The sequence below is a fragment of the Lactuca virosa genome, chromosome 3, assembly GCF_052849685.1.
Source record: "Lactuca virosa cultivar CGN04683 chromosome 3, Lactuca_virosa_CGN04683_v6, whole genome shotgun sequence".
In the NCBI taxonomy this organism is placed as follows: Eukaryota; Viridiplantae; Streptophyta; class Magnoliopsida; order Asterales; family Asteraceae; genus Lactuca; species Lactuca virosa.
The window spans coordinates 99033798-99060873 of NC_136428.1; the positions used below are offsets into that span (position 1 = coordinate 99033798).

Consider the following 27076-nt stretch of genomic DNA (forward strand, 5'->3'; position numbering starts at 1 on the left):
AATAAAAGGAAATATCATTTTTTTTCCTCTTTACAATAAAAGAAGTTGGTTTTTAAGGGTGTCTACGGTTCTTCCTGCAAGTAGGTTCGGAATGGTGAGGTTGACGGGTTAGCCATTGTAATAAGCATCAACTCAATTCCATATAGAAGGATTTGCAAGCAAAAGTTACCAAGTTCAATTGCATCTACAACAACAAATGCAACATGCGTCCAAACGGAAGACCAGGTGTCGATGTGTTAAAGGCAACACATAGCGAGTACCACAAACTCTTTGCGAAACATTTTCCACAAGAGGCGGCATGGGATGTTCTTAAATATCATGCTAAATGTCTTACCGGTGGCTTGATGGGTGACAATCCCCCAATCATTCATAAAAAATGAGCAAAACATCTTATTCAAATACGTCCACAAGTGGATCATATTCCCAATTTTCAAGTCACTTGAATTAAGGGGTGATGATGTTTTTGGTGCATAGCTTCAAGATAAAGTATCAATATCGACACTGTAACCGTAACGATGAAAGCGCAAGCAAACTCGATTGATATCCAAACCCCGTGGATGAAGTTTGTCAGCTCACCAAAATAACCAACAAATTAGATGAAAATAAGGAGCGTTACCAAAGGGATAAATTGTGCATTTTAGAAGAGTGGTCGAAAAAGAAAGTCGCAGTATTTGAGCGTGGATTATGCATAATGAAGGAAAAATGATTTGATAAAGATTTTGTAACGCCTACGAATTCGAGCTAGAAGTTTTAAAGATTATAAATTATAAATATTCGTTTTATCGAACAATTAAATCCCTGAATAGGATAATCGTAAACAAATAAGAATCTTTCGTACACGATACGGGTTATATAAATAATATTTATATATCGTGTATATGCTTTATGAACAAATATTATGGGCTTATAATATTTGTATAAAACCTTATTATAAATTTATGAATTAAGTTAAATAAATATTTAAAAATAAAATATTACTTAAGATAAATAGTATTGACGAAAGTTTTAGTAGTCGTGATCACGAGTCTGTAGATACAAAGAATGCCTAAATATGACTTTGTATGAAGAAAGTATAATTTTTCAAAGTTTCGCGTTCAACCCAACATAACAATGTGTCTCATAAAAAGTGAAATGGAGATCGGTTGGTTTTTAGCCAAAATAGTGTAAAAGAGAGTTCATGTGCTCAAAAATATGAATCAATCGATATAAAGAACGTCAAGAGTTCGTATGAAAGAGTTATGATTTTCGCAAAGTCTTTACAATGTATTTCTTATAGAATGCGAATTAACCGACGAAGTCTAAAGGAAAGTTTACTTTCTAATCTGTAGAAATTATCTTCCTTTATGCTATTGGGATTATACCTTAATCATTATTAAATGTATCTTGAATACAAACACCAACAAATTACATGTATGTAGAATACTCTAAAAGGACATTTAGATTATAAAAACCTGCCAATAATAAGTTCTTTTATTTTTCTGAATGTTGAGTCAGAAGAAATCAAGCTTGTAACGACAAAGCAAGTGGAAGGCATATAGAACTTAAAGCAGCTCAAGAACCATAATCTGATGTAGCAATTGTTGGAACTAGTTTCAACAAGGAATTGTTGAACTTGAATAATAGTTATTCATAAACACAAAATGTTCGCATTGATGATAGAAATCATCTTTAACTTGAGAAATATGGATGGGTTCTTCTTGATGGTTTCTGACAAATCCATCAACTACCAAGATATTATATTAAATCTTGAATTTTAATGACTTAGAGTCATGAACATTGAGATGTAATTCATGTATAATAATCAAGTATGAGCTTGATTAATCTTCCTCTCTATAGCAAGGCTAGAAGGAGTAAAAGATCCTTTTAGAAAGAATAAATACATGGATATCACATTCACATTTAGCAAGGCTTGTCATAAAGGATTTTATCATACTCGTGTCATTGACTATGGTCTTTATCATACGGATGACATTGACTATGATCAAACCTTTTCACAAGTAGCTATGATTAGATCAACAAGGATATGATTTAATATAACTTCATATTCTTAATATGAGATATAACAAATAGATTTCAAGAAATATTGCTTTTCTTAATAGACATCTACTAGAAGATATCTATATAGTTTAGCCAGAAGGTTTTCTTAATCTATGTCATCCTAACAAAATGTGTAATGCTTAAGATCCACTTGTGGATATAAAGCAAATAGCCAAACATCTCAAGGTTGGAATAGTCATTTTCATATGGAGATACAAGATATGTTTTATATCAAAATGAAATGAACATGTGTGTTTACTAAGAACTAGTGGGAGGATAGTTATATTCCTAATATTGTATGAATGAGACATACTTAATCATTTGAAATTACATTTCGACTATGCAAGGTCATTTCATTTTGACTTGAAAAGTATTTTTAAAATGAAAGACTTAGGAATGATAAGATACATTCTAGGAATGATAAGATACTATAAGGACATTCTAAGAGTGCTTTAAAAGAACTAAGAGAATGTATGTGAGATACTTAGTTTAGAATAAAATCGTCATGTAAAGAGTTGCATATGATTCTGATTTCTAAAAAAATATAGATAATTATGAATTATGATTGGATTATGACTTCATTGTGGAATGAAGAGTAAGTTTGGTTGGAATGAGGTCCAAGCAAAACATAATGATACAATCTACTACAAAATAAGAATACACTACTCTAGAAGTTGAAATCAAATATGACTGGATGAATGAGTTCACTGAAAAACTATGTAGATTTCTGCCATTCAAGGATCACATAGAAATCTTCATGACTTCGAGAGTATACTTAATCAAGCTAAGAGACTATATGTTACGAAAGAATACCAATCATATTCTCCAAGATATTTAACTATACCTAAAGTAAAGTCAAAATATGGAGATGATAGTTATTAGGTGTGTCAAACCCAACAAAAAGTAGTACAAGACACTAAGAAGTAGTACAAGGCAAGCAAGGTCGAACCACAGAGACACGAGATAAAAGTCTATACCTCTTTGCGCAAGGTACTTTGATCACAAAAGGAGGGTTCTGTTTGCAAAAGTAAAATAATAAAATAACAATATATTTTAAAACATGCAAAAATCGAAATAAACTTGTAAACAATTTGATTAAATGGTTCTAGTTCTAGTTCTCAATGTTGTTGTTCAACTTGATTATGAATTGATGTAATTCGTGATTGTTATTCTAAGTAGGTACTGAAAGATATAAACACGCTCTAATACCTCTCGCTTGCCAAATTATCTAACCAAAACATGCTCTTTGACTAGACCTAGTTTTACTAATTCAACCTAAACACGCTCTTAGATTGTATTGAAAAACTGCATTAAGTTTTGTACAAGCTTCCCAACAATATTTATTTATTCTCATACGCTCGGAAGTGTGAAAACATGTGATATATGTTTTACAATAAGAAAACTTATTGTTTGTTACAAATTATTAACTTAATAGAACGATTAGGTGCCTTAAAAATTAATTAACTACACAAAAATTCAATTAATGAAAGTGGTCAATCAAACACAAAATCAAATTCAAGAGTTCTAATTTAAACAAAAACATAATCACTAGAGAAATATTGTTATGACTTGTTGCCCATCTTATAACACAAAACAATACATATTAAAAGTGTACATAACGAACTCAATAAAGAAAAATATATAACACTTAGCTTCCTTGAAAACGGTAATGGAGGTTCTTGATGCAATGATATATAATAAGTTAGCATTTATTGAGAGGGTCAAACATATGTAATAATAATTTTGTCTTATAATGATATGTTTTATGTATGTACCTTGAAGTTCATATCCATGTGTAACACTCTAAATTTTCAAACAAAATTTTCATTTTTTAAATGACATAAAAACAGTATCACATTTTCTCAAAATCACAATGTATCAAGTGTCAAAAACACCATTTAACAAAACAACTGATAATATCCCAGAATCCTCGACATAGTCTCAAACAAGTGTGTACAATCAAGCCGGCGCCTTCCCGCGATCCTGAGAAGTACCTGAAACACATAACACACAACACGGTAAGCACGAAGCTTACTGAGTTCTCCAAAATACCACATACACAAATAATAAGCCTCTCATGGCTATAACTCGACATGGACCCTCCGGTATCATGCGTCTCGGTGAGAACCCTCCGGTCTCACGGCTCAGTGTGGACCCTCCGGTCATGTGTCTCAGTGAGGATCCTCCGGTCTCACAGCTCGGGTTGGACCCTCCAGTCATATATCTTAGTGAAGACCCTCCGGTCTCACAACTCGGTTTGGACCCTCCGATCCAAACTCAGTAAAGCACAGAATAATATAGCATATATCACAAAGACAAAATGCATAATATCACATAACTCAATATAAGCACATAGGACCCTCCGGTCGATAACTCAAATAAGACCCTCTGGTCACTCGGTATTACCACTCAGGTAAGTATAGTGAGAAGACTCACCCCGGAAGTAAACAAGTAGATCTAGTACCCCACGAACAGTCTAGACTCCGCCTACACAATATAATTATCTCTAATAAGCAAATCGAAATAACCAATCTGAGATGCTAAGCTAACTCCTCCACTAAATCTCAAAAAGGGTGAAAAGACCATTTTACCCCTCCATGGTCTCCAAGGTCCACAGTTGACCAAACCCTAAAAGTCAACGCTCAAGTCAACAGTCCATGTTGATTAAACTCGTCGAGTTCCTTCGCTTCCTCTGAAGTATCGGGAAAATCCAACTCAACTCGTCGAGTTGTCTCATCAACTCGTCGAGTTGTAGCGCGTCCAGTCTATCGGGGAAAACCCTATCTGACTCGTCGAGTTGGCTCATGCACTCGTCGAGTCCCTCTAGACCAATTCTCATTCAGACGATTCCAGGTAGAAATAATGTCCCAAACTCTAGATCTAGCCTCCCAAGGCTGAAATACCACGTAAAGCTACAAGCTTTACGTCCATGCATGGCATCTAGGGCTCGAAATGCCATAATAAGCTCTATATGGGGTTTAATGCATAAAAGCTTGTCATTAGCTTAATAAAGCTTGGATCTTTGGGCTCAAGGGACTATATATGGTCCAGATCTGAAGTCTCAACTCCATGGCAAGCTCAAAACACTCTAGAACTCAAAGAAGGATGGGAAAAAGGCCCTAAACTCTCTATAAACAAGATCTAACCAAACAATGAGCAATGTGTTGACTTTTTACCTTCAATCAGAAGCTAGGAATGAATGAACATCGAATCCAAAAGCTCCCTCTCGTCTTCAAGCCTTTTGCTCCTCAACTTTCCTCCAAAAATGCACTAAACCACACAATATTAGCCTCTCTTTCTCTCACACAAGGTTATGGCTCGATTAGGGTAGAGTGTTTGGGTGATAAGGGAGGCAGAAAGGGAGGCTTAAGGTCCTCTAAACAGGACACAAACCCTGAAAATTAGGTTTTTTCTCACTCAACACCTACTCATCGAGTTGGGGTCCTCCAACTCGTCGAGTAGACTCTAAAAATCACACGGCCATTAACTCCTCTACTCGGCGAGTTGGGGCATCCAACTCGTCGAGTTGCTCTGACATTGTAAATGTAAATTAATTAAATAGTATACATGGGAGTCGGGGTGTTACACCATGTATTCTATTTGTTAGTTTGGAAGGTTAATATATAGTTTTTCAATATATGTAACCAAAAATTTTTCATTAACTACCAATATAAACGACAAGTAACATAATAGCATAAACATATTAATCAAAAATTCCATGTATATAACATGTATGAAAATATTTTATATCACGAAATCCATAAGGAACAATATAACCTTAAAATTTTCAAACTTTAGAATGCTATGGTTATAAAAATCATTTTGGGTATTAAACCACATTTAACAAAAAACCAGTCCCACAAAAACGTTTACAGTTTAAACCTTGAGTGTTACCATTAAGCATCATACAACCATATCAATCAAATACGAATTACATCAATACCATTATTAAGGAACTCATCAAGTTCCACTCCATCTATTATGACACATCATCAAGCTTATATAAAGCATCACTCTATCCTTGCGTATAATCGGGGATACATGACACTAAAAACGGACATGTAAGACAAAAAATCTCGTGAGTTACATGGGTTTTAGACCATAAAACATTTCAAAGCACTTTCAAAGAAATTCATTTCATACATATCATAAAGTATCATATTATTAGAGTCCTTCTATATTTCCAAGGCTAAGGTGAAAAAAATAAATCAATCCACCAAGGTATCATGCTTCCAGTGCCAAGGTGAAAAGAGAAAAATCAGTCCACCAAGGTATCATGCTTCCAGTGCCAATGTGAAAAGAACAAAATCAATCCACCAAGTTATCATGCTATATATTGACATCTACTTCACGAAGGGAGGTACCATCCCATTAGATTCTTCCAAGGCCTCTTATAAGGGTATCATAGCCCGGACAATATTCAATATGCATTTTTTACTTTCGTTTTAGCTTTCTGATTCCAGATTCCACATTATCAATACTCATATCATTATTTATAATAATATATGTTACTAGAAAGATATACTTTGAAGAGCCACATTTCACATATCAAACATTCGTTCTTAGAAAAACATTCCTTGCTTTAAAAAACTTTCTTGTTTTTAAGGCATTATTCCAAAACATTATTTTCAAAAGCATTTAACACCTTTATTTCAAAACATTTCCTATATCAAATCATTAGTATTTCATTATCATAAATTATTTTGCCATGTACCCCAAAGTGAGAAAATTCCAACACGTACTCACCTAGGTCACCACTGTAGATTGCTACTCCTTTCCAAATCAAATTCACGAGCAAGCACTCCTTATACTCCACCTATACATTGTAGGCGAAGGTAAAAAAAATGACCAAAATACCCCTCATATGTTCCATTATTGAATTTTATTTCTTCAACTCATTCCTTATGTAAAAATATGAATGTAGGTGAAAACCGTACGTAAATCCTAGTTCGTATGAAAAAGTTAGAAAAACAATTGAAAATTCCTCAAAAGGGAAAACGAGCCATGTTCCTATAAGCCTTGAGAGAACACAAGCCGTGTTCACGTGGCTGCACACTTTCTTAATCCATTTTTTTCTCAAAATGTCACTCTACTTTACATAGTTCTTGAAGTCCCTTTCCAATTCACGTTGTATTATTTATATAGGTTCTGACACATGATTAGGATGTTTTGTATCATCCAAAAACACTATACTTAATTCATTAAGTTCTCTATCCAAATGTTAAGTTCATAATGCTCTAAATTACATAATTGAAGGGATTAAGAGTTTAAGTTACTCACCCTTGCATTCCAACCATTATGACTTATTACAAAGTCATTCAAAACATCCTTGGATATTGACAAGTGTTTAACATTACACAAATATCATGTTAAGTCCTTAATGAAGTTATGGACTGTCCAATTCCATGCCAAATTTCCTATTTTTCCCTTAAGAGCGCAAACTCCAAGAATTCATCTAATAATCAATCAACACTTAGTATTTTGCATCCAAATCATTCTAACGGTATCCATTTATGGTTACGAACTTCATTTTCTCAACATATAGACCATTATACATAAAGTCCATTGTTGTCGTCATATTTTTCCAAAACCACATAAAATCGATGTTTATGTAATATTCTACCATCATGGATGTGTTTGAGTATTCAAATTTGATTATTTGTCATCAAAAATCGTCTAAGTCATTAAATCCATTCCATAATAACTTATAGATACAAAATCCCCAAATTAGATTTCTAGGGTTCATGAAGATTTTTACCCAAATCATCAAATCCATCAATAGGATGATTATATTGAGATTAGAACCATGGAAACAACTAAAGGGAGGCTAGAAAAACAAACCCAAATCATCAATTGAAGCCAAAATAGGCATTGGGGTTCAACCCTAATGATGAAATCGAAAGATAGAGTTAGAGGAGAAAGTTTTATACCTTATTAGCGTTTGGTTGCCTCCTTTCTCTGCTTGGATGCTTCAAAACTTGCTTGATTCAAACCCTAGATGTAAAAATGGAGGAAACCCACTATTAGAGAATGTTAGACCTTATCGTATCTTAGTTTAAAGTTTCTATGTTTATCTTTATATCTAGATTAATTTGAATTCTTTGTGATAAGAACAATATGTGATATATATTCTTGATCAATGAATGAATCAAAGCGAAGTTGAAACCATTTATTTCATGGTATCAGAGCAGGCTTAAAAACCTAAAACCATGTCTGGCGGGGGAGCAAACCCTCCACCACCGGTTGCAAAAATCGAATCTAATTCTCCCTTCTATCTTGGTCCTCAAGATAGACCAGGAGATTTTATCACTCCAACGAAATTAAGTGGAGACAATTATGAAGATTGGGCTGGTGATATTCAGACGGCGCTGGAGGCAAGGCGCAAGTTCGGCTTCCTGGACGGATCAATCACAGCACCGGTACCCCCTTGCACTCAATCTGACTGGCACACTATCAACACAATGTTGATTTCCTGGATAATGAACACTATTGATCCTGAGGTAAAGTGTTATTTGTCAAAATACAGAGATGCAAAGAAACTTTGGGATACTCTGAAATCCCGATTTCTTGTAGTTAACGGCCCTAGAATACAACAGTTAAATCATCTATCGCCAAATGTGAGCAGTCTAAAACCATGCATGTGTCGGAATACTTTGGCAATCTTACTGCCTTGTGGGAAGAACTTCACAGACATGATCCGCTTATACTTGTACATGCTATGAGGATTGTACAGCAGGTAGTAGACACGAAAACAGAAGAGACACTGACATGCTGCATAAATTTCTCATGGGCCTACACTCAGATTATTTCTCTACTCTCTGATCAAGCATATTGTCACAGGACCCTCTTCCCTCGTTAGATAAAGCGTTTCAATTAGTTGTACAAGACGAAAGGGTACAGACTGATCAGGGAACTGTTGAAGAGAAACCACCAGAAGTTCTTGGTTTCTCAATTCGGGCTAACATGAATAAATGTAGAGGTAGGGGAGGAGACAACCCTGATAAATCTCATCTTCTCTGTAGCCACTGTAAGAAGACAGGTCATGAGTCTTCAAGCAATTTTGAATTGGTGGGATATCCTGAATGGTGGGAAGACAGAAGTAAAAATGATGGAGGAGGACGTGGAGGTAGATCAGGTGGACGAGGAAGAAGTAATATTCGTGCAAACTCGTTGTATGTAGGTCACAATTCTCATTCCACATTGACTGGTCAATCCGGTGGGGGCAACAATAATACAAGTCCACTTCTCTTCACAACTAAACAATGGAAAGCACTTACAGGTCTTATGAGTACTTCAAAAATACCTAATGAGCGCTTAAATGGTAAGTTTCAAAAACGACTTTGGATAATTGATTCAGGGGTTACACATCATGTAACAGGTGATGCGAGTTGGTTAACAAATATTCGCAAGATACCAGGATGTCTTGTGGGTTTACCTAATGACAAAAAGGTTATAGCAACCCATGAGGGAAGTGTTCAATTGTCAAACAAAATTACACTTAAACGTGTTCTTTTGGTTCCCAAACTAAATTGCAACTTGATTTCAGTGTCACAGTTAAATGATTATATGAAATGTATTGCTCAGTTTGACTCTTATATGTGTGCTATACAGGACCGGTCGAGGAGGCTGATTGGAACGGGAGTTAGACGGGACGGATTGTACTACTTTGGCAAGGGAGACTCTATTTTACATATTTCAGCAAACAGGGCTACTTCAACCTTGGAACTCTGGCATAAACGAATGGGGCATCCTTCTGAGAAAGTGGTGAAATCTCTTCCTACAGTTAGTAATCTTAGGGGTACTTTGAATAAATCCTGTGATGTGTGTTTTCGGGCTAAGCAGTCTAGAGACAAGTTTCCTTTAAGTACTAATAAAGCAAGTAGAATTTTTGAAAAAGTTCACTATGATTTGTGGAGGCCTTATAAACATGCTTCAAGTTGTGGTGCACGTTATTTTTTAACCATAGTAGATGATTATTCTAGATCTGTTTGGGTTTATTTGTTGATTGACAAAACCGAAGTTTTTCAAATGTTTACGTCATTTATAGCTATGATCGATAGACAATTTTCTCAAAAGATTCAAATGGTTCAAAGTGGCAATGGTACTGAGTTTAATTGTCTCTTTGATTGTTTTGCTACCCATGGTATTTTATTTCAAACATCTTGCGTGGGAACCCCACAACAAAATGGTAGAGTGGAACAGAAACATAAACATATTTTGAACATTGCTCGTGCTCTTATGTTTCAAGCCAACTTACCCATACGTTTTTGGGGAAAAAGTATTCATACAACTGCTCATCTTCTAAACCGTACTCCTTCTCCTTTATTACAAAATCAATCTCCTTTTACACTTTTATTTGGCACTTTGCCTTCATATGTCACGATAAAAACCTTTGGGTGCTCATGTTTTGCTCACAATCAAAAGGCCAAGGGTGACAAATTTGCTTCTCGTAGTCGAAAATGTATTTTTTTAGGTTACCCATTTGGCAAGAAAGGGTGGAAACTTTATGATTTAGACATCGGAAATTTCTTTGTTTCTCGTGATGTTAAGTTTTTCGAAGACATTTTCCCTTACACGAATATGGATCCCAACCATATGACTGACACTCCTACTATCCAATAAATTCCCTCTTATTTCGATGAAGAGGTTGAGGACCCGACTTCCACACCGCTAGCAACTTCACAACCTGATACAACCTCCCCCGGGTCATCTTACGGCTCACCTACGGGTTCACCCTCTGATTTCGATTCGGACAACATTACACCTGAGATGGGACGTGGTCAGCGTCTCAAGTTTCCTTCAGTTCTGCTTAAAGACTTTATTCTCAACTCGTCTACTACTCACAATCCGTCTCCCGTAAACCCATCTCCATCGGCTTCCTCAGGTACTCCTTACCCCCTAGCACATTATATTAATTGTGATCGTTTTTCTTCTAGTTATCAACACTTTATAGCAGTTGTAGTCTCGAGTCAAGAACCCAAATCCTTTAAAGAAGCCATGACAGATGAACGTTGAAAGGCTTCTATGTAAGAAGAAATACGTGCCCTTGAAGACAATGACACCTGGACCTTGACTTCTCTTCCGTCTGGTAAACACGCTCTTGGAAGTCAATGGGTGTACAAGATTAAATATAAATCGAATGGAGATGTTGAGCGCCTCAAATCACAATTAGTTGTCTTTGGAAATCATCAAAAAGTCGGGGTCGATTACAATGAAACCTTTGCCCCAGTAGCCAAGATGACAACTGTTCGTGTTTTCTTGGCTGTTGCAACTTCTAAAAATTGGGAACTTCATCAGATGGATGTTCACAATGCTTTTCTGCATGGCGATTTAACAGAAGAAGTATACATGCGTCTTCCTCCCGGATTCAAAAGCTCCAACCCAAACTTGGTGTGTCGGCTTCGTAAGTCTCTTTATGGCTTAAAACAAGCCTCAAGGTGTTGGTTTGCGAAGCTTGTCACAACCCTCAAGAGATACGGTTTTAAACAATCTTATTATGATTATTCTTTGTTCACTTAGACTTGGGGACAGGTACAAATGAATGTTCTGGTATATGTTGATGATCTGATCATATCGGCAAATAATTCCAATGCTATTTGCACCTTCAAGAGGTATCTCAACACGTGTTCCAAAATGAAGGATCTTGGCACCTTGAAATAATTTCTGGGTATAGAGGTTGCTCGGAGTCCTGCGGGTATTTTCCTATGTCAACGCAAGTATACGTTGGATAATGTTACTGAAACGGGTCTTCTTGGTGCTAAACCAAGTGGGTTTCCTCTTGAACAGAATCACAAACTTGGTCTTGCCAAGGGCACTGTCTTAGTCGATCCAGAGGCCTATCGACGACTTTTCGGGCGTCTAATTTACTTGTCTGTTACACGCCCCGATCTTAGTTATTCGGTTCATATCTTGTCCCAATTTGTAACAACCGGCAAGCTTCTGGTCAAGTCAAAGTTAAGTCAAGGTCAACGGGTCAACCTGGTCAACTCAACTAGTGTTTATATGTTAGGAGTACTTTATGTTTACTAATGTATGACTCTAAATCTTAATGAGAAGTATCACTTGAAAGTTCAAATGTTCAAAAATTCTAGATCCTAATCAGGATAAGGGAAGTAACAACTCTATAAAACACTATTACATGCCATTCGGGGGTGTATGACACTCAAAATAGGGTGTAACTAAGTTTAAGGTCCTTGTTCTACGAAGAAAAACATTAATATAGCCCCCTCGACAAAGTCTCTCTAAATCTCTCCCACTCTATCTCTCTCTCTCTCCCAAATCTCTCCAAGTATAGCAAATCTCTCCCAAATCTCTCCAAGAATATGAAATCTCTCCCAAATCTCTCCAAGAATATGAAATATCTCCCAAATCTCTCCAAGAATATGAAATCTCTCCCAAATCTCTCCACGTATCTTAAATCTCTCTCAAATCTCTCTATGTACCTTCCTCAGTCGAAAACAACTTAAAACATAAGGAGAAAACCCAAAAGAACCCTCTTGGTCCGGAACCCTCTCTACTTCGGACCCTCTGATGGACTAGGGAGAAGCCTCTCATCCGGACCACACCATTTCGGAGCCTTCAGAATTGCTTCGAAACCTCGCACCGGAAGACTAGCCCCGCTTCGGAATACCCTGCCCGCTTCGCGCCTCCAGTCTGGACCTCCGGATCTCGCATGTGCCTCCGGATCTGAGGATACAATCCGAAATTTGATAAATGACTCCGGATCTTTGAGAATGGCTCCGAAACTTAGGAATTGACTTTGGACCCTTACAGGCTCCGGACTCCACTCCGAATTTTTGTCCATTTCGGACTTTTTCTTCATTTTAAGGCATTTTGACGTCGGGAATTCTTCCAAACTCGTATTTTTCATATCTTAGACCCCTTAAACCCCTATTTTATGCCAAAATTAATTATTTTAAACATATTTATATAAAATAATACCCAATATTTATTTAAGGGATCCTAAGTAGATAATGGGTTTGACCTTGTGATGTGATGTAAATCCTTCATTTCCCATGCAAATCCCAGTTAAACACAAAATGTCCATGGATAACGAAGCCTTGTACACCAGTTCTTTAAGCAAGTGTCATGTCACCCTTACCCCCTCCTTCTTGATACGTGAACTCCTCTTTTTCTCCCCATATTCCACTTCTCACTTTCACATTCAGTAAACTTCTAAGAGTGCTCTCAACTCATTCAAACCTCAAGTCCCACTCTTTCAAGGAAAATTCCCAAGTTTCTTTCTGTAAGTAATTCATCTTCTTTGATTGTAATTCTCCACATTATTCCAAGGATTTCATTATATTTACACATAAAATTATTCTTAGGATCTTCTAAAGTTCAAAGAACCTTTCAAGTGTTGAAACTTGGAAACTCCTTAACATTTCTTCAAATTACCCAGCAAGCTAAATCAAGGTGAGCTTCATACCCCACCTTTTTGTAAGTTTTATTTGTTTTTGGGGGAGAATACAAGTCAAATATTGTCTAAATCCTTGGATAATTGCATGTATTTGTATGTTTAGTGTGTGTGTTGAAATATTATTATTTTATTATAACTTTTCAAGAACGTGAGATTTCACAAATCTCATGAAAATCAGAAAATATCTAAATCACCACATAAAGAATACTGTGTTTACAAAAGAGCCTCCCAAGGTTTTTGAGTGTGTCCAGTATACTCTCTTATTCTATGTCTCCATGTCTAGAAATAAAAGTTGTTGAAATAGACCTTATAAGTTGACACTATTTATAGAATCTTCGAAGTTTGGAACTTTATACCCTGTCAATGACTTTTTGCAAACTATTAGGGAGTATTTTATAAATATTTGATATAAATAATTTCATTAAGAAAATGTACCAATAGAGCCTTTATGGCAGAAATATTTGCATGTCATAAAGCCGTTGTCATTAGAATTCACACAAGTTAAAGTTGTATACAAATCATAACTTGACACTTTCTGACAAATTGGGTCTCACTCAATATTTTATAAAGGGAAGAGCCGTCTTGCTGACTTCGCTAATACTAGGTCGATTTGATAAATATTCAAAGTGGATTATTTTAACAAACGAAACAAAACTCAACGAAATATCTATTCAACGAATACAACTATTATTATTTATTTAGTAAATAATGGATTTCAACGATTTGCTCAGAAAACTGTTAGTATTCTAGTCAGACAAATCTTCACAGTACATATATTTATATATAATAGTGTACGCTTAAAGTCATGTAAGAGCTATAACCAGAGTCTCCTGGAGGGGGAGCGAGAATTTGTGTATAGATCTATACGGGGTTGACACCCCGCACCTTCGTTGTTCGCTACAGCTAGACCAGTCAGTCTAGGGTGACAAATGTCTTAAACAAAACCGACGCCTGAAGAACGTCATAACATGCACTCTGTCATATTAGTATGGTTATAACGACTCACTAGAATTTATCAGAAATGTATTTATACATATTTCACCTTTGGTTTACGATCAACTATGTTTTGATTACCTCAAATGAGACATTTTTCACACAAGTGTTATTGTTTTGTTAAAGCTACTATTTTACACATCAGAAAATATAGGATTTTCTGGAGGAAACGATTTTATACGATTTCGAAAATGACGAACTAAGACACACATGCAACTATACTCGATTTGAAACAAAACTTACAACTATTTTGATAAGAAAATATTGGATTTTCTGGATTTCTAAACTATCATCGAAGTTTTACACGAAAATGCTTATGAACTCACCAACATATTTTATGTTGACGCTTTTCAAACGACTTGTATTCTCAGGAAACCAATAAGCAGGTTATGGATCGCGGACTCAGGATTACTTTGCTGTATTTTGGGAATTGCTTACTGATGTTTCTTTTGTGTAAAATTTGAGAACATAAACATGATGTAAAACAATGCAAGTTTGTTATATTGATGTATGATGTTTGGATCCGCTATGTATCATTTATATGCAATTGTTATGATACTACACAACGAAGTCACCTGTAACAAACCGTATTTCAAACCTATGTAATAATGTAGGTCAATTTGTAGTTCTTTTTATAATAATAAAGAGAAATTTCAGCATACTGTGTATATTTACATAATTGACCCTCAAAAATAAAGTATTAAACAATCTCGATTGGGATGAACCAAGTGGTAGAGATTGTAACAAGGTTTCCAAAAATATAAAGAACACTAAAATCTGAGTTATAACGAAGAAGTTATGACCAATCAAAGATCCGCGACAAAACCGACAAAATACTATTCAGTGTAAAAACTGAATTTTCAATAAAAGGCTTTTTAGCCTTAACAATCTAAATGACAGTTGTAGTTTATGTGAAACCGAGAACTTTCATAAAAAGAACGTCAAAATCTGACTTCGTATGAACAAGTTATGATTTTTCTAAGTTTCAGTATAGCAGTATACATCTAAAAACTCGAAATAATGATCGAGTGATTTTTAGCCGTCACAACCTAAACGAGAATTGAAGGTCTCGTCAATAGTAGTACAACGGTAAAAAGACAGACAAAAAGGGACGTTGGATGAAGAAGTTATGAATTTTTCACAGATTTCCTGTCCCGGTCTGTTAAAAATAATAATATTAAAAATAAATTCAAAATTAGCCGACGAAGTCTAAACGAAAGTCGTAGAGTATATTTTTACCTACGCGTACATATAAAGAACGTCGAAAACGGAGCTCGTATGCAAAAGTTATGATTTTCGCAAGTTTTGGGCACAAAAATCGAGAAATGTTGAAAACCAGGAAAATTCGCATGATGTACCTTCGGCCACGTCACCTTCGCATGCGAGGCTTCCCCGTGTCGGACCTGTGTCGCCTTCTGATTGGACCGAAGTTGTCCGTGTCGCCTTCTGATTGGACCGAAGCCGAGGTCCAGTAGCCAGCCGACACCCTCGCAGGAACACGCCCCTCGGACACGCGCCTTCTTCTGATTCGACCGAAGTTCGGTCCAATGGCCATCCGACACACCGAGTCAGCTGTCCGAAGCTAGCCTTCTCCCCTCGCCACATGTCCGAACACGCGGCAACTTCCCCCAACTTCGGATCCGAGGCTTCGGCCTATATAAGGCATGCGAGACTCTCCGGATTTTTACACTTTTTCACCCCATTTTCCATTTCTTTTCACTTCTTTCATTTCCACAAACTTACATACAACCCCTAAAGCCCCGATATCAAGTCTAAAACCCTAATCAAGCCTCGAAGCCCCGAGATTCCCGAGAAAAACAACTTTCTCCAGTCGAAACTCTGCTCGATTTAAGCCTGTTTTTCGTCAAATAAACTCCTTTCCAGGAAACAAAACACTGTCCAAATCACCACCTGTCCAAATCACCAGACACACTCTCAGTTACAAGTTTTACAAATACAGAACACTGGTTTACAAACGGAACGATTTTATGGGAATAAAACTATTTTTCATATACAACAGAAAATATAGGATTTTCTAGAATAGTTTACATATTCGAGATACCGAAACATCCTGTTAAACATAAATACATATGCACTCACTCAACTTTATGTTGATGCTCTCTTGTCGAATTACTTGTATTCTCAGGGAAACAATAAACAGGTACTCCCCGAGCTTTTTGAGAAGATGGAGCTAATTTGAGTAATATCTTCTTCTTTTGTATAACTATTTTGGGTTCAATATACAATGATTGAACATATGTAAATACTTATACTTTCTAAATACAATGGTTGTTTGTACTTTGATTACTATGATGCATGTGCTGTGATACTACAAATGAAGTCCTCCACCCCCGGACGTTTCCGCCGTCTGGTTTGGGGGTGTGACATCACCCGCCTCCGGACGTTTCCGCCGTTCTGGTCCGGGGTGTGATACAATTCATGCAAGTTCCTAGAATTGAACACTGGGAGGCTGCCTTGCAAGTTGTTAAGTACCTAAAAGGTACTCCAGGTCGTGGTATCCTATTACGAGCTGATAGCAAGCTCTCTTTGACTGGTTGGTGTGACTCGGATTGGGCGGCTTGTCCAATCACTAGAAGATCACTTTCTGGTTGGATTGTCTATATTGGGGATTCTCCAATTGCATGGAAAACAAAGAAACGACACACTGTTTTACGGTCATCTATTGAAGCAGAGTACCAGTCTATGGCTGCTATTATTTGTGAGTTTAAATGGCTGAAGGGCTTACTTTTGAGTCTCGGTATTCGTCATCCTCACTCTATTCACTTATTCTGCGACAATCAGGCCGCTCTTTACCTGGCTGAGAATCCTGTTTTTCACGAACGTATGAAGCACATCGAGGTGGACTGTCACTTTGTCCGAGATGCTATTGTTGACGGTCTGATCGCTCCATCCTATGTTCATACCTCTGAGCAACTGGCTGATATTCTTACTAAGGCGCTTGGCAAAACTCACTTTGATCGTCTAACTGACAAGTTGGGCATTCTTGATCCCCATGCTCCAACTTGAGGGGGGATGTTAGACCTTATCATATCTTAGTTTAAAGTTTCTATGTTTATCTTTATATCTAGATTAATTTGAATTCTTTGTGATAAGAACAATATGTGATATATATTCTCGATCAATGAATGAATCAAAGCGAAGTTGAAACCATTTATTTCAGAGAAGCTCTTCACTTGTTCTACACGTTATGGATGAATGAGGGGGAAATAGATGCATCTTATTTCCCCAATATTTTCACATTTGGTCCATGTAGTTTACATCTTTTGTTTAAAACTCAACAAACCTCAATATTTGTGATTTAACTCAAGTTTTAACATAATAAGTCATTCATCTTACATTTTATAGGCTTGGTGGCCTACCTTTCATTAAGTGGATCAACCCTTTTATCAACTCACTATGCCAAGTTGATATTTCTGCCCCTTAAACTATAAAGTGCTGTTACTTCCACTTTTAACTTTCTAAATTTCATATCAATTAATGATATGATTATCCTATAATGATTTATTTATATTAATCACCCTTTATCTATTTACCTTATTAATTTAATATTCTAGTCTTAAATTTTAAATTTAGGAAGTTACAACCAACTTTAAAGATCAGTATATAGTCTTTCAATATACAAGTGTATGATGTTCAAAGATTACATTTGGGGTTCAGGTTTGAGAATAAGAAAAGCTGCAACCTCACTTGGAAATAAGACGTCTCTATAACATCTAATGATGTACCAGAAAGGGTCAAAGAAAGATTTTAGTTTCAAGGTTGAAGATAGGATACCATACCCTACCCTACCATCATACCATGTTATGATTCATAGTTGGATTGATTAACTTGTCTTGGAGAGACAATTAATTAACAAAGTTGTTTAAAATTTCAAGTCAAAATTTTTAAAAATAAATTAATTTGTAAAGAAAAACGTGAAAGATTTTTGTAAGAAGTTTGGGCTGTATGATAAGATCACATTTTGGGCTAAATGGCAAAATACTAAAAAGAGACCCGATTTAAATTATGTGGGTTTTCGGGTTGAACCAACAGACTTGGGCTTAACGCCACGTTCCTCCATCGAAGACGTATCAAGTTTTTTCTATACCAAGCCGCCGGCGTTTTCAGCTCACAATTACCGCCATCGCTCTCACCCGTAAGCTCTATGCCGGTTGTGTGGTGAACGGCTCTCCGTATTCGGGCAATTTGGACAGGTATTCTCTTATCTACCAAGTACCAATCGCGGATGTAACGTGTTCTTCACTTAATCCATCCGAGGTTTAACTTTGATCTAGGGTTTTAGGAATTAACTACTTTTGAAATATGTAATCGCAGTTAATGTATTGCATGTATTGTACGACTGGTTGTTGCATATTGCTGTAGCAGTAACATCGCAATGTTGTTGTGATGTTTAAATTCGTATTGTATCATGATCTCTGATTATAGGTTTATTGAAGCTTAACATTATGCCCTTTCTGTGAAGACTCTTGTGTGATTCTTCCGAGCTTCAATGTTGGATTAAAATTTTAGAAGCTTCTGTAAACTGTAATCTCTGTTCTCAGGTGGTGTGATACATATCGTTGGAGAAATGCAAATAGCTACAAATATATAATAATTATAATGTATTCATCTTAGGACATTTCCTTATAGCTTAAAAACGTTGTAGTTCTCATAGAGTAAGTCTACAATTGGTTAATAGAATGCATGTCATGACAAAATTGTTTTGTTTTAGTCTTATGAACAATTAGTTCAATCATTTTGTGACTACTGCCACAGTGCTACATTACACTTCGTTGAAATATCAAAATTTAAGTTTCAACCCTTTTATGTCCTTTGAAGTTTAGCAAATTAGTATGGTTTAATAACATAAGATTATCAATAATTCATTGTTTTGTAATGGTGAAGACAGATCATTGACACCAAGATCCCAAGATTTCAATATAAAGAGCCATGTCGATTATTAGCAGATCCAGACGGATTTTCTCCATAGTATTGGAGAGCAATAAGAATCCTCGTTTGTATTCCAGTGTCACTGCAAATGCTCCCAAAGAACCCATTATCTCCTCTTCTATCCTCAGTGATCAAGCTGCATCTTCAATTCCACCTCCACCACCGGAAAGTGCAGCAGCCGCCAAAGGAGGTGGTGGACAGCCATGGAGTTTTCTCAAGTATTCTATAATTGCAGCAGTTACTGGAGGTGTTGCCACTGCTGGGTATGCAACCTATGGTATGTGCTTTTTCCCTCTACATCTACAACATGTGAATCTCAGAAGTTTCATTGCTAAAATCTTAAATAGTTAAATCACTTGTAATTCTGCTTGATGCTCCTTTCTTATCATCTTCTTCACTCCAAATGGAAGGAGAAATATAGAAATGACTCAACATCAAACACACATAGTAACAAGTAGTATATTTTTGTTTTTCATGCCTTTCTTTATGCATCATCAGGCATCTATATTCTGTATACATCTCCTTTTTGCAGCATACAGTTTAGAAGAAGTTGATGAGAAGACTAAGGCTTTTCGTGCATCAACCAAAGTCTCTATAGGTGATGATTTGTCTTCTTTTGAGGTGAGTGTGACTTAAAATTCCATCCTTATTTTTATGTGTTTAATGGCATGACTGACATATGTTGTGTAACTATTTTTTTTAGTGATATGATAATGAATCTGTTGCTTCTGATTGTATGGTAGTAGATAGCATAGCATCAAGAGTAGGCTCTGTTAGTGATTAGGGTTTAGATTAGGTCTCTTATGTATCCCTATTTATATGAGGTTTAACCTCACTATTTATGAATGAAGCATTCTATCATATAACAGGGTCTATAATGATCTTGGAGTGTGAACCATCTTATTCTAACATATAACTTACTGTAAATGCAGAAATTTCAAGCTATGCTAAAATCAACTGCAATGACAGGTTTACCATTATTATCTTTTTCCTTTTGTTTTCTTTATTATTATTTATATTTATATTTTAACTTTTTCTATCTTCTTGATGTTTCAGTTCCTGCTAAGTTAGTTGAGCTTTATTTGGATCTGCGTGCATCTACAGAAGAACATGTTCGAGTGTGTATACAATATAAACCTTCTGTTCTTTCCTCAATAATATATATTATTTATTTTTCACTTTGTTTTTTTGCTTAAAAAATTGTGGTTTTCTAGGGTTTTACTGAACCCTTGTCAGATAAGCTCCTTCCAGATTTGCACCCACAAGAACAACATGTATTTACATTGGTTTTAGACCTCAATGAAACTTTACTATACTCCGATTGGAAGGTAATTTATATATAAAAAATATTCCATCATTTCTTTTTCTATCTTTAATTTGATCTTCAATTATATCTATTTGATAAGTAACTTTTTGTAATTCTATTAAAGCGTGATCGAGGTTGGAGAACATTTAAAAGACCAGGAGTTGATGACTTTTTAGAGCAACTAGCTCGGTATTATGAAATCATAGTCTATTCCGATCAGCAGGCCATGGTATATTACTTTATTACCCTTCCTCCATTTTCTTTAATTAACAAATCTGAGGCTTTTTATTTTTGTATTGCAGTATGTTGATCCTATTGTTGATAGATTGGATGGAAATCACTGCATAAGGTACAGGCTTTCAAGGGCTGCAACTAGATATCAAGATGGGAAGCACTACAGAGTATGTTTTTTAAATATGATTTTTTATTAAATAATAAATACTATCAAGACATAAAAAAAAATATATATATATTTTTTACTTTTTGGTAGGATTTGTCAAAACTTAACAGAGATCCTTCAAGAATTCTGTATGTGAGTGGTAATGCTCTTGAGAGTTGCCTTCAGCCAGAGAACTGTGTACCAGTAAAACCATGGAAATGTGAAGCTGAAGACACTGCACTTGTGGATCTTATACCATTTCTTGAATGTAAGCACAACAATTTTACTTTTCACTTTATAAATATTTAATTATAATGTTGGGTTTAGGATTTATGTATTGTAACTGCAGATGTTGCACGCAATAGGCCTGCTGATATTCGGCCTGTACTAGCTTCATATCAAGGACATGATATAGCCAAAGAATTCATTGAACGTTCTAAAGAACATCAAAGGTAAAAAAAATAAAAAACTTTTCAAGATTGTTCTTAACTCTTAACTAATCTAATCATATGGGACCTGAATAAATGTCCTAGGCAAAATACTAAAAACTACAACTTACTTTCACTACTGTATTCTTTTAGCCTCTTAACTACTATTATAAGTTACAGAAATTCTCAAAACTTACGGATTGGTCCCCAATCCTTGCGAGACTTTTTTGTCTTGAAATTGGATGCTTGCAAAATTACCAATTTATGGTCCAAAAGATCCCTAAATTTGGTAACGATTGAAGGGCATTTTGGACATTTGACTAAATAAGTTGACATATTTGTTGGGATGGATGATTCAGGAGAATGCAGGAGCAGAAGCAACCGGGGCGTCTGTGGCGACGCTGAGTGAATCTGTTAGCGGAGGATTTGAGATTGAGAATTGATGATATAATGAATTAATGAGTATGAAACTGTTAGGCTGCATTGCATGCGTATGATATATGATGATATGATATCATAAAATATAGAGAATGATTTAGTTAGTGAGATTGGATTCTTCCATCTCATTTTGTTGTCGCTTGGTATAACCATTTTTGGATCCCCTAAATGTCTTTCTTACTTTTCTCTCAAGTTTGAGAATAAATATACATACACTCGTACATGGCCCATTGCCAATTTTGCTACTTTTGCTTGTAGTTGAAGGTTATTTTTAGTTTCTTTCCTATTTTTATTTGTTCATTTCATTTTTTTTACTATGTAAAGTTTAGTTTGTTTATGAATGTGGGTCTCATCAATGACTGAAAAACAGAAGTTCACCAAGGGAGATATTTTATGTCTTTTTACAACTGTATAACCGCATCAATTATAAAGTTGTTCCAGTTGTAATAACCCAATACCAATTCTTACACCAAATATGTTCCTAATCCAAAAAGTCAATAAAATACTAAAGAATATCTACATTAGAAGATAATGCCAAGGGTGGGTGTTGTATATACTCTTTTTTAAAACATAAAAGAAAGAGAAACAACCATAGATGAACCAAATTTATGTATTATATTTATAGTTTTGAAGGTCTCACAAACTCATCATCCAAGACCTCTCTTCAACTTATTTCTCTACACTCTATGTACACTTACCAATAAATGGCACAAACAACTTAATAGAAGTAGTCATGAGCACTTGTGGGCCCTCCCTCTTCATTATCATCTTCCTCGGAGCTATTAGCATCAAAACTCAAAATAAACTCCAACATATTACCTTCTCTATTCACACTCACATTCTCAATTGGGCTTGCTTGTTGGCTTCGCATTGACAGCAATTGAAGTGCCATTTCTCTCGGTGACACCATTTGATACATCCAAGTATTCATCTTAGGCCTCGACTAAATAACCAAAAAAACATTAAAAAAAAAAAAAAAAAAAGATGTTAACGTCTGTTTGATATGATGGAATGGAATAACAAGAAACAACACACCTTCTCAATATTTGTTGGGGGAGGTGCCTTTTCAAGTGCAGTAGGTGTCCAAATCTTGATGTCACTCTCAATCCCACTACTCGCAAGCATACTTGTATGTGGATGCGGTTGAATACAATTCACCACTTGTTTATCAGCCTCCATAACACGAACAACTTCCGTGTCTTTTTTCCTCCAAATAAATATTCTCCCACAATCCGATCCACTCACAACATACTCACATTTAGGCCCAAAAAAGTTCACTCCCTTCACTGTCATACAATTCCGATGCCCCTTGTATTGTTGTGGGCCCGGTTTGGAATCAGATTCCATCGTCCGATCAACATCTAAGACTGAATTTACATTACTACCCCACCCCATATCCTTTGAGAAAAGATAGATGAACTCTTCACCGTATGAAACAAGAAGTTCACTTTGATCCGAGAAGGCTAATCCGGTAATTCCAACATTTTCATCTCCTAATAAATGTTTGGGACAAAAATGGTCAACTGGTTGACCAAAAGCAGATGAAGAATTCAAATTCGAATTCGATCTGTATCTTCTGATATCATATAATCTAGTGAATTCATCGGATCCAGCGATCATGAATAAATTAGGGTTTCGTGGGTCTATTGCTATAGCATTTAGGTTTACAACTTGCATGAAGCTTCTACCATGAACCGGTTGACAACTGAAAAGTTCTGTTGCCTCTCCTGTTCTCAGATCAAACTGAAAAAAGTAGGGTTTATGAAATATAGAATTGAGTTAAAGTAATTAGATTGATTGTGAGTGTGACTATTGACTAACATGTTGACCCAATCCATCTTCGCCACATGTATAGAAGATGTGTGGACTTCCAGGCTCAATGGCTAGTTTATGAGCTCTTCCTTGATGTCTTGCAAGCAATTTTGTCCCCACTTTTCCACATTCTAAGATGGTTGCATGCCTCACCTAGAATAATCAAATGATCATAAAAAAAGTATATAAATTGGGAAATTATTTATTTAAAAATATTAAAAGCATACCTGGCCATCAGCAGCACAAGTGACAATGGTTCGTTCATCGGTTCCTGGCATGATCTTTGCTTGGAAGATATTGTTATTATGGCCAGAATTGAAAGAAAGTTTAATACTTCCGGTTTCCCAGTCCCAGAGTATAACTCTTTTGTCATCTGAACCAGATACCAGAATGTCTCCATCTCCATTGAAGCTCACAGTGTTCACACATCCTCTGTGTTTTTCCAGCTTTCTTACAAGATCAAGTCTCAGGACTAGATCCTACCACATCAAAGCAATCGATCATGTATGTGATTATTACTATTAAGATCAAGTCTCAGGACTAGCATCCACAATGCATAGTTTTGAGTTGAATGTGCTGGAAAGCCTAGTTGGCATTCTATGGATTAAACTCAACCTTTGTTGGATGCCACCTTGGAGTTCAATGCATTGTAGGAGAAACATGATAGAGTTGAATGAAAAGTACAATGATGACGTTGCAATCAGTAAAATCTATAGAGTTCAATGCATTGTGATGCTGTTACACAAACAACTTGAAAATAACTAGGATTATCATTTATCAAGCAAATCAAAATCGATTTTCACTCAAGTACATAGATTAGGAATCTTTGTTGTCTATATGTAAATCTTCGATATATTCCCAGTGTACAAATTGGTACACCAAGGAATCACTGGTGTATTAACAATGTGCGTCAATCTGGTCACTGATTCATGTGAAATTGATATTTACGCATACAAGAAAGCGGAAAACACAGGAAAATATGTTACGCGTGATTGACATACAAAGGGTTTACGATTACAGACAACATCCCTAATAAATCCGCCCTAAAACAAAATCAGATCAACAGGTTAAGTAAAATCAAACATATACCTCGGAAGCAGCGAGACGATGGGCGAATTTTCTGGTGGAAAGATGGCCGACTTCACGGCGACATATATCAACCACCGCCGTATCGACGCTCGCTCTGTTCCTTTTCTTCATCATCCTGCAATGATAAAAACTATTAGACACGCAACAATTTGATCTCTCTTGTTTCAAATCAAAATTAATCCATGAACGAATTCACGTGGAACTGAATCTGACATCGTGGATCAATGAAATTAACAAACTGAATTGTTGATGAAAAGAAAACCTGAATTTGAGTGTAAGTAAATACCTAGAAGTAGAAGGATCGACCTCTGAAAAGGATTGAAACGATCCTTATGTGTCGACAGGAGATGAACACACCTCACTTTATACTCCTCCCACTTCTGTCTCTCACACGCACGTACATTTTTATGTCAATTGAAAATTCCTAGAAATTTGATCAAATGAACAAAAGGAAAGTTTGTTTGAAATTGAGGGGTGGATTAGCTTATAGGAAGCTAAGGGAAGATGCTTATTAACATCAGCTTATTTAGTTTATTTCTAACACAATAAGCTAATTTTTAAGGATTTTATTCAAACACTTAAACTTAGCTTATCGTGGTGGAAATAAGCAATAAGCAATAAATACCCTATTTTTTTCCTATCCAAACACCCCCTAGACCATGAAAATTTGAGTTTTGTAGAATGAACAAATGATCCTTAGAGGGGCTCTACGAAAGTCTTTTACCTTCTGAGGAATGCGAATAGTAACGAGAAATTGAGGTGGCTGGGAAAAAGACAAATAAAGGGTTTGTTGCATAGTTCCTCAGAGGGGGCTCTTAGGAAAGGTGGCTGAGACTTTGAGGATCTGTTCTTCATCAGCACACTTCTGAGGAACTGTTCTTCAGCTAACCATGACAAAAAAAATGGGTTTTTTTCCTGTCTTTTTACCAGCCACCTCAATTTCTCGTTACTATTTACATTCCTCAGAAGATAAAAGGCTTTTGCAGAGCCCCCTCTGAGGATCCCTTGGTCATTCTACACAACTCAAATTTTCATGGTCAAAATGTTCAAACACCCATTCCTTTTGGTCATTCGATGAAATTTCTCTATTTATAATTTGGTATATTACATCGTTAAACTTTAAAATATGGTATTTGTTCCGTTTAAAATTAAAATTTTATATTTATTTTTTTGATTTTAAAATATCATATTTACATGAATTTAGTTTTATACAATTTTAATCTCTTTTAATCAGTTTTTATATTTTATAATCAATTTAATTTATCCAAAAAAAATAATAATAATCGACCAAATTGCCCTTTAATATAAAACCCTTTTGTCATATATTGGATTGAATGAGTTACCCTAGTTACCCAAATTTCCCTGTGGCGTTTTTGTGGCGTTTTCTGAATACACATAGATACAACTTAGAAGCTAACAACCAAACCAATGATCACCAAACATACACCAATAAAATACGAGACTAACCTTATGTAACTTGTTAAACGTCCCAACCTTTCCATAATCAATGACATTTATAGGTACTAATTCAGATTCTACAAATCAATATATGGGATTTCCATTAGCATAGAGACAACCATCTTCTTCTAACACATAAATATTCCTTCCAATTTCCAAACTAAAGTATTATAATTGTAAATTTGAACCAAAAAACTATCAAATACTAAAAACATAGAATAAATAAATATGATATTAATAATAAGATAAGCCATCTACAAATTATTCATGATTCACCTTGATCCCCTTGAAATCCTTCAAGAATGACATATTCCAATGTAGCATAGATACTAGTTTTATGGAATCCAACACATACTCTTTTTAGAATCTTGATTTTCTGCTCTGAATTTCACGATTTTCCTTTCCACATTACAACTTTGTGAACCTTAACAACTACAACCAAGATCGACATAAGTATTACAAAATCAAGCCATGGAGTAAAAGAATAAATAAATTAAATTCTCACTTCCAAAAATCCAAATCGATTTACCCCAAAATTCCATTGTTGCTCCCAATCAATGCTACAAACGAAGAAGAGTCCCATGCCTTAGATTAGATTGTAGCTAACGATTCGGTGTTGCAAGCGGTTGTCATTGATCTAGATTGATAGCAAGAGAAAATGGAACCTAAAATGTTAATAAAGATTGGGCACTAAACTATGACTCTCGTTCCATGGAATGTTGATCTCCTAATCATTCAAGAATGTCAGGCTAAGAGACCAGACTTAT

The 27076-nt window shown here is 35.7% G+C and overlaps 2 protein-coding genes across 3 annotated transcripts; one reads left to right on the forward strand and one right to left on the reverse strand.

Annotated features, from left to right (window-relative positions):
• Window positions 1–18518: 18518 nt before the first annotated feature.
• Window positions 18519–22195, forward strand: LOC145166262 (mitochondrial import inner membrane translocase subunit TIM50-like). Of its 2 annotated transcripts, none has more exons than XM_079085203.1 (11): window positions 18519–18663; window positions 19359–19676; window positions 19932–20020; window positions 20332–20368; window positions 20456–20517; window positions 20614–20727; window positions 20830–20934; window positions 21008–21106; window positions 21196–21352; window positions 21434–21536; window positions 21872–22195. In XM_079085203.1, the coding sequence occupies exons 2-11, from the start codon at window positions 19400–19402 to the stop codon at window positions 21915–21917; spliced, it is 1089 nt and encodes a 362-aa protein (XP_078941329.1). In that variant the 5' UTR covers window positions 18519–18663; window positions 19359–19399; the 3' UTR covers window positions 21918–22195. The 2 variants fall into 2 exon arrangements, with proteins under 2 accessions (XP_078941329.1, XP_078941328.1); XM_079085202.1 differs by having other exon boundaries at window positions 18520–18663; window positions 19355–19676.
• A 351-nt stretch (window positions 22196–22546) lies between these two features.
• Window positions 22547–25266, reverse strand: LOC145166263 (uncharacterized). The gene is made up of 6 exons (XM_079085204.1): window positions 25138–25266; window positions 24852–24966; window positions 23990–24241; window positions 23772–23915; window positions 22986–23693; window positions 22547–22893 (listed from the first exon to the last, which is right to left on the reverse strand). The coding sequence occupies exons 2-6, from the start codon at window positions 24963–24965 to the stop codon at window positions 22669–22671; spliced, it is 1443 nt and encodes a 480-aa protein (XP_078941330.1). The 5' UTR covers window position 24966; window positions 25138–25266; the 3' UTR covers window positions 22547–22668.
• Window positions 25267–27076: the final 1810 nt, after the last annotated feature.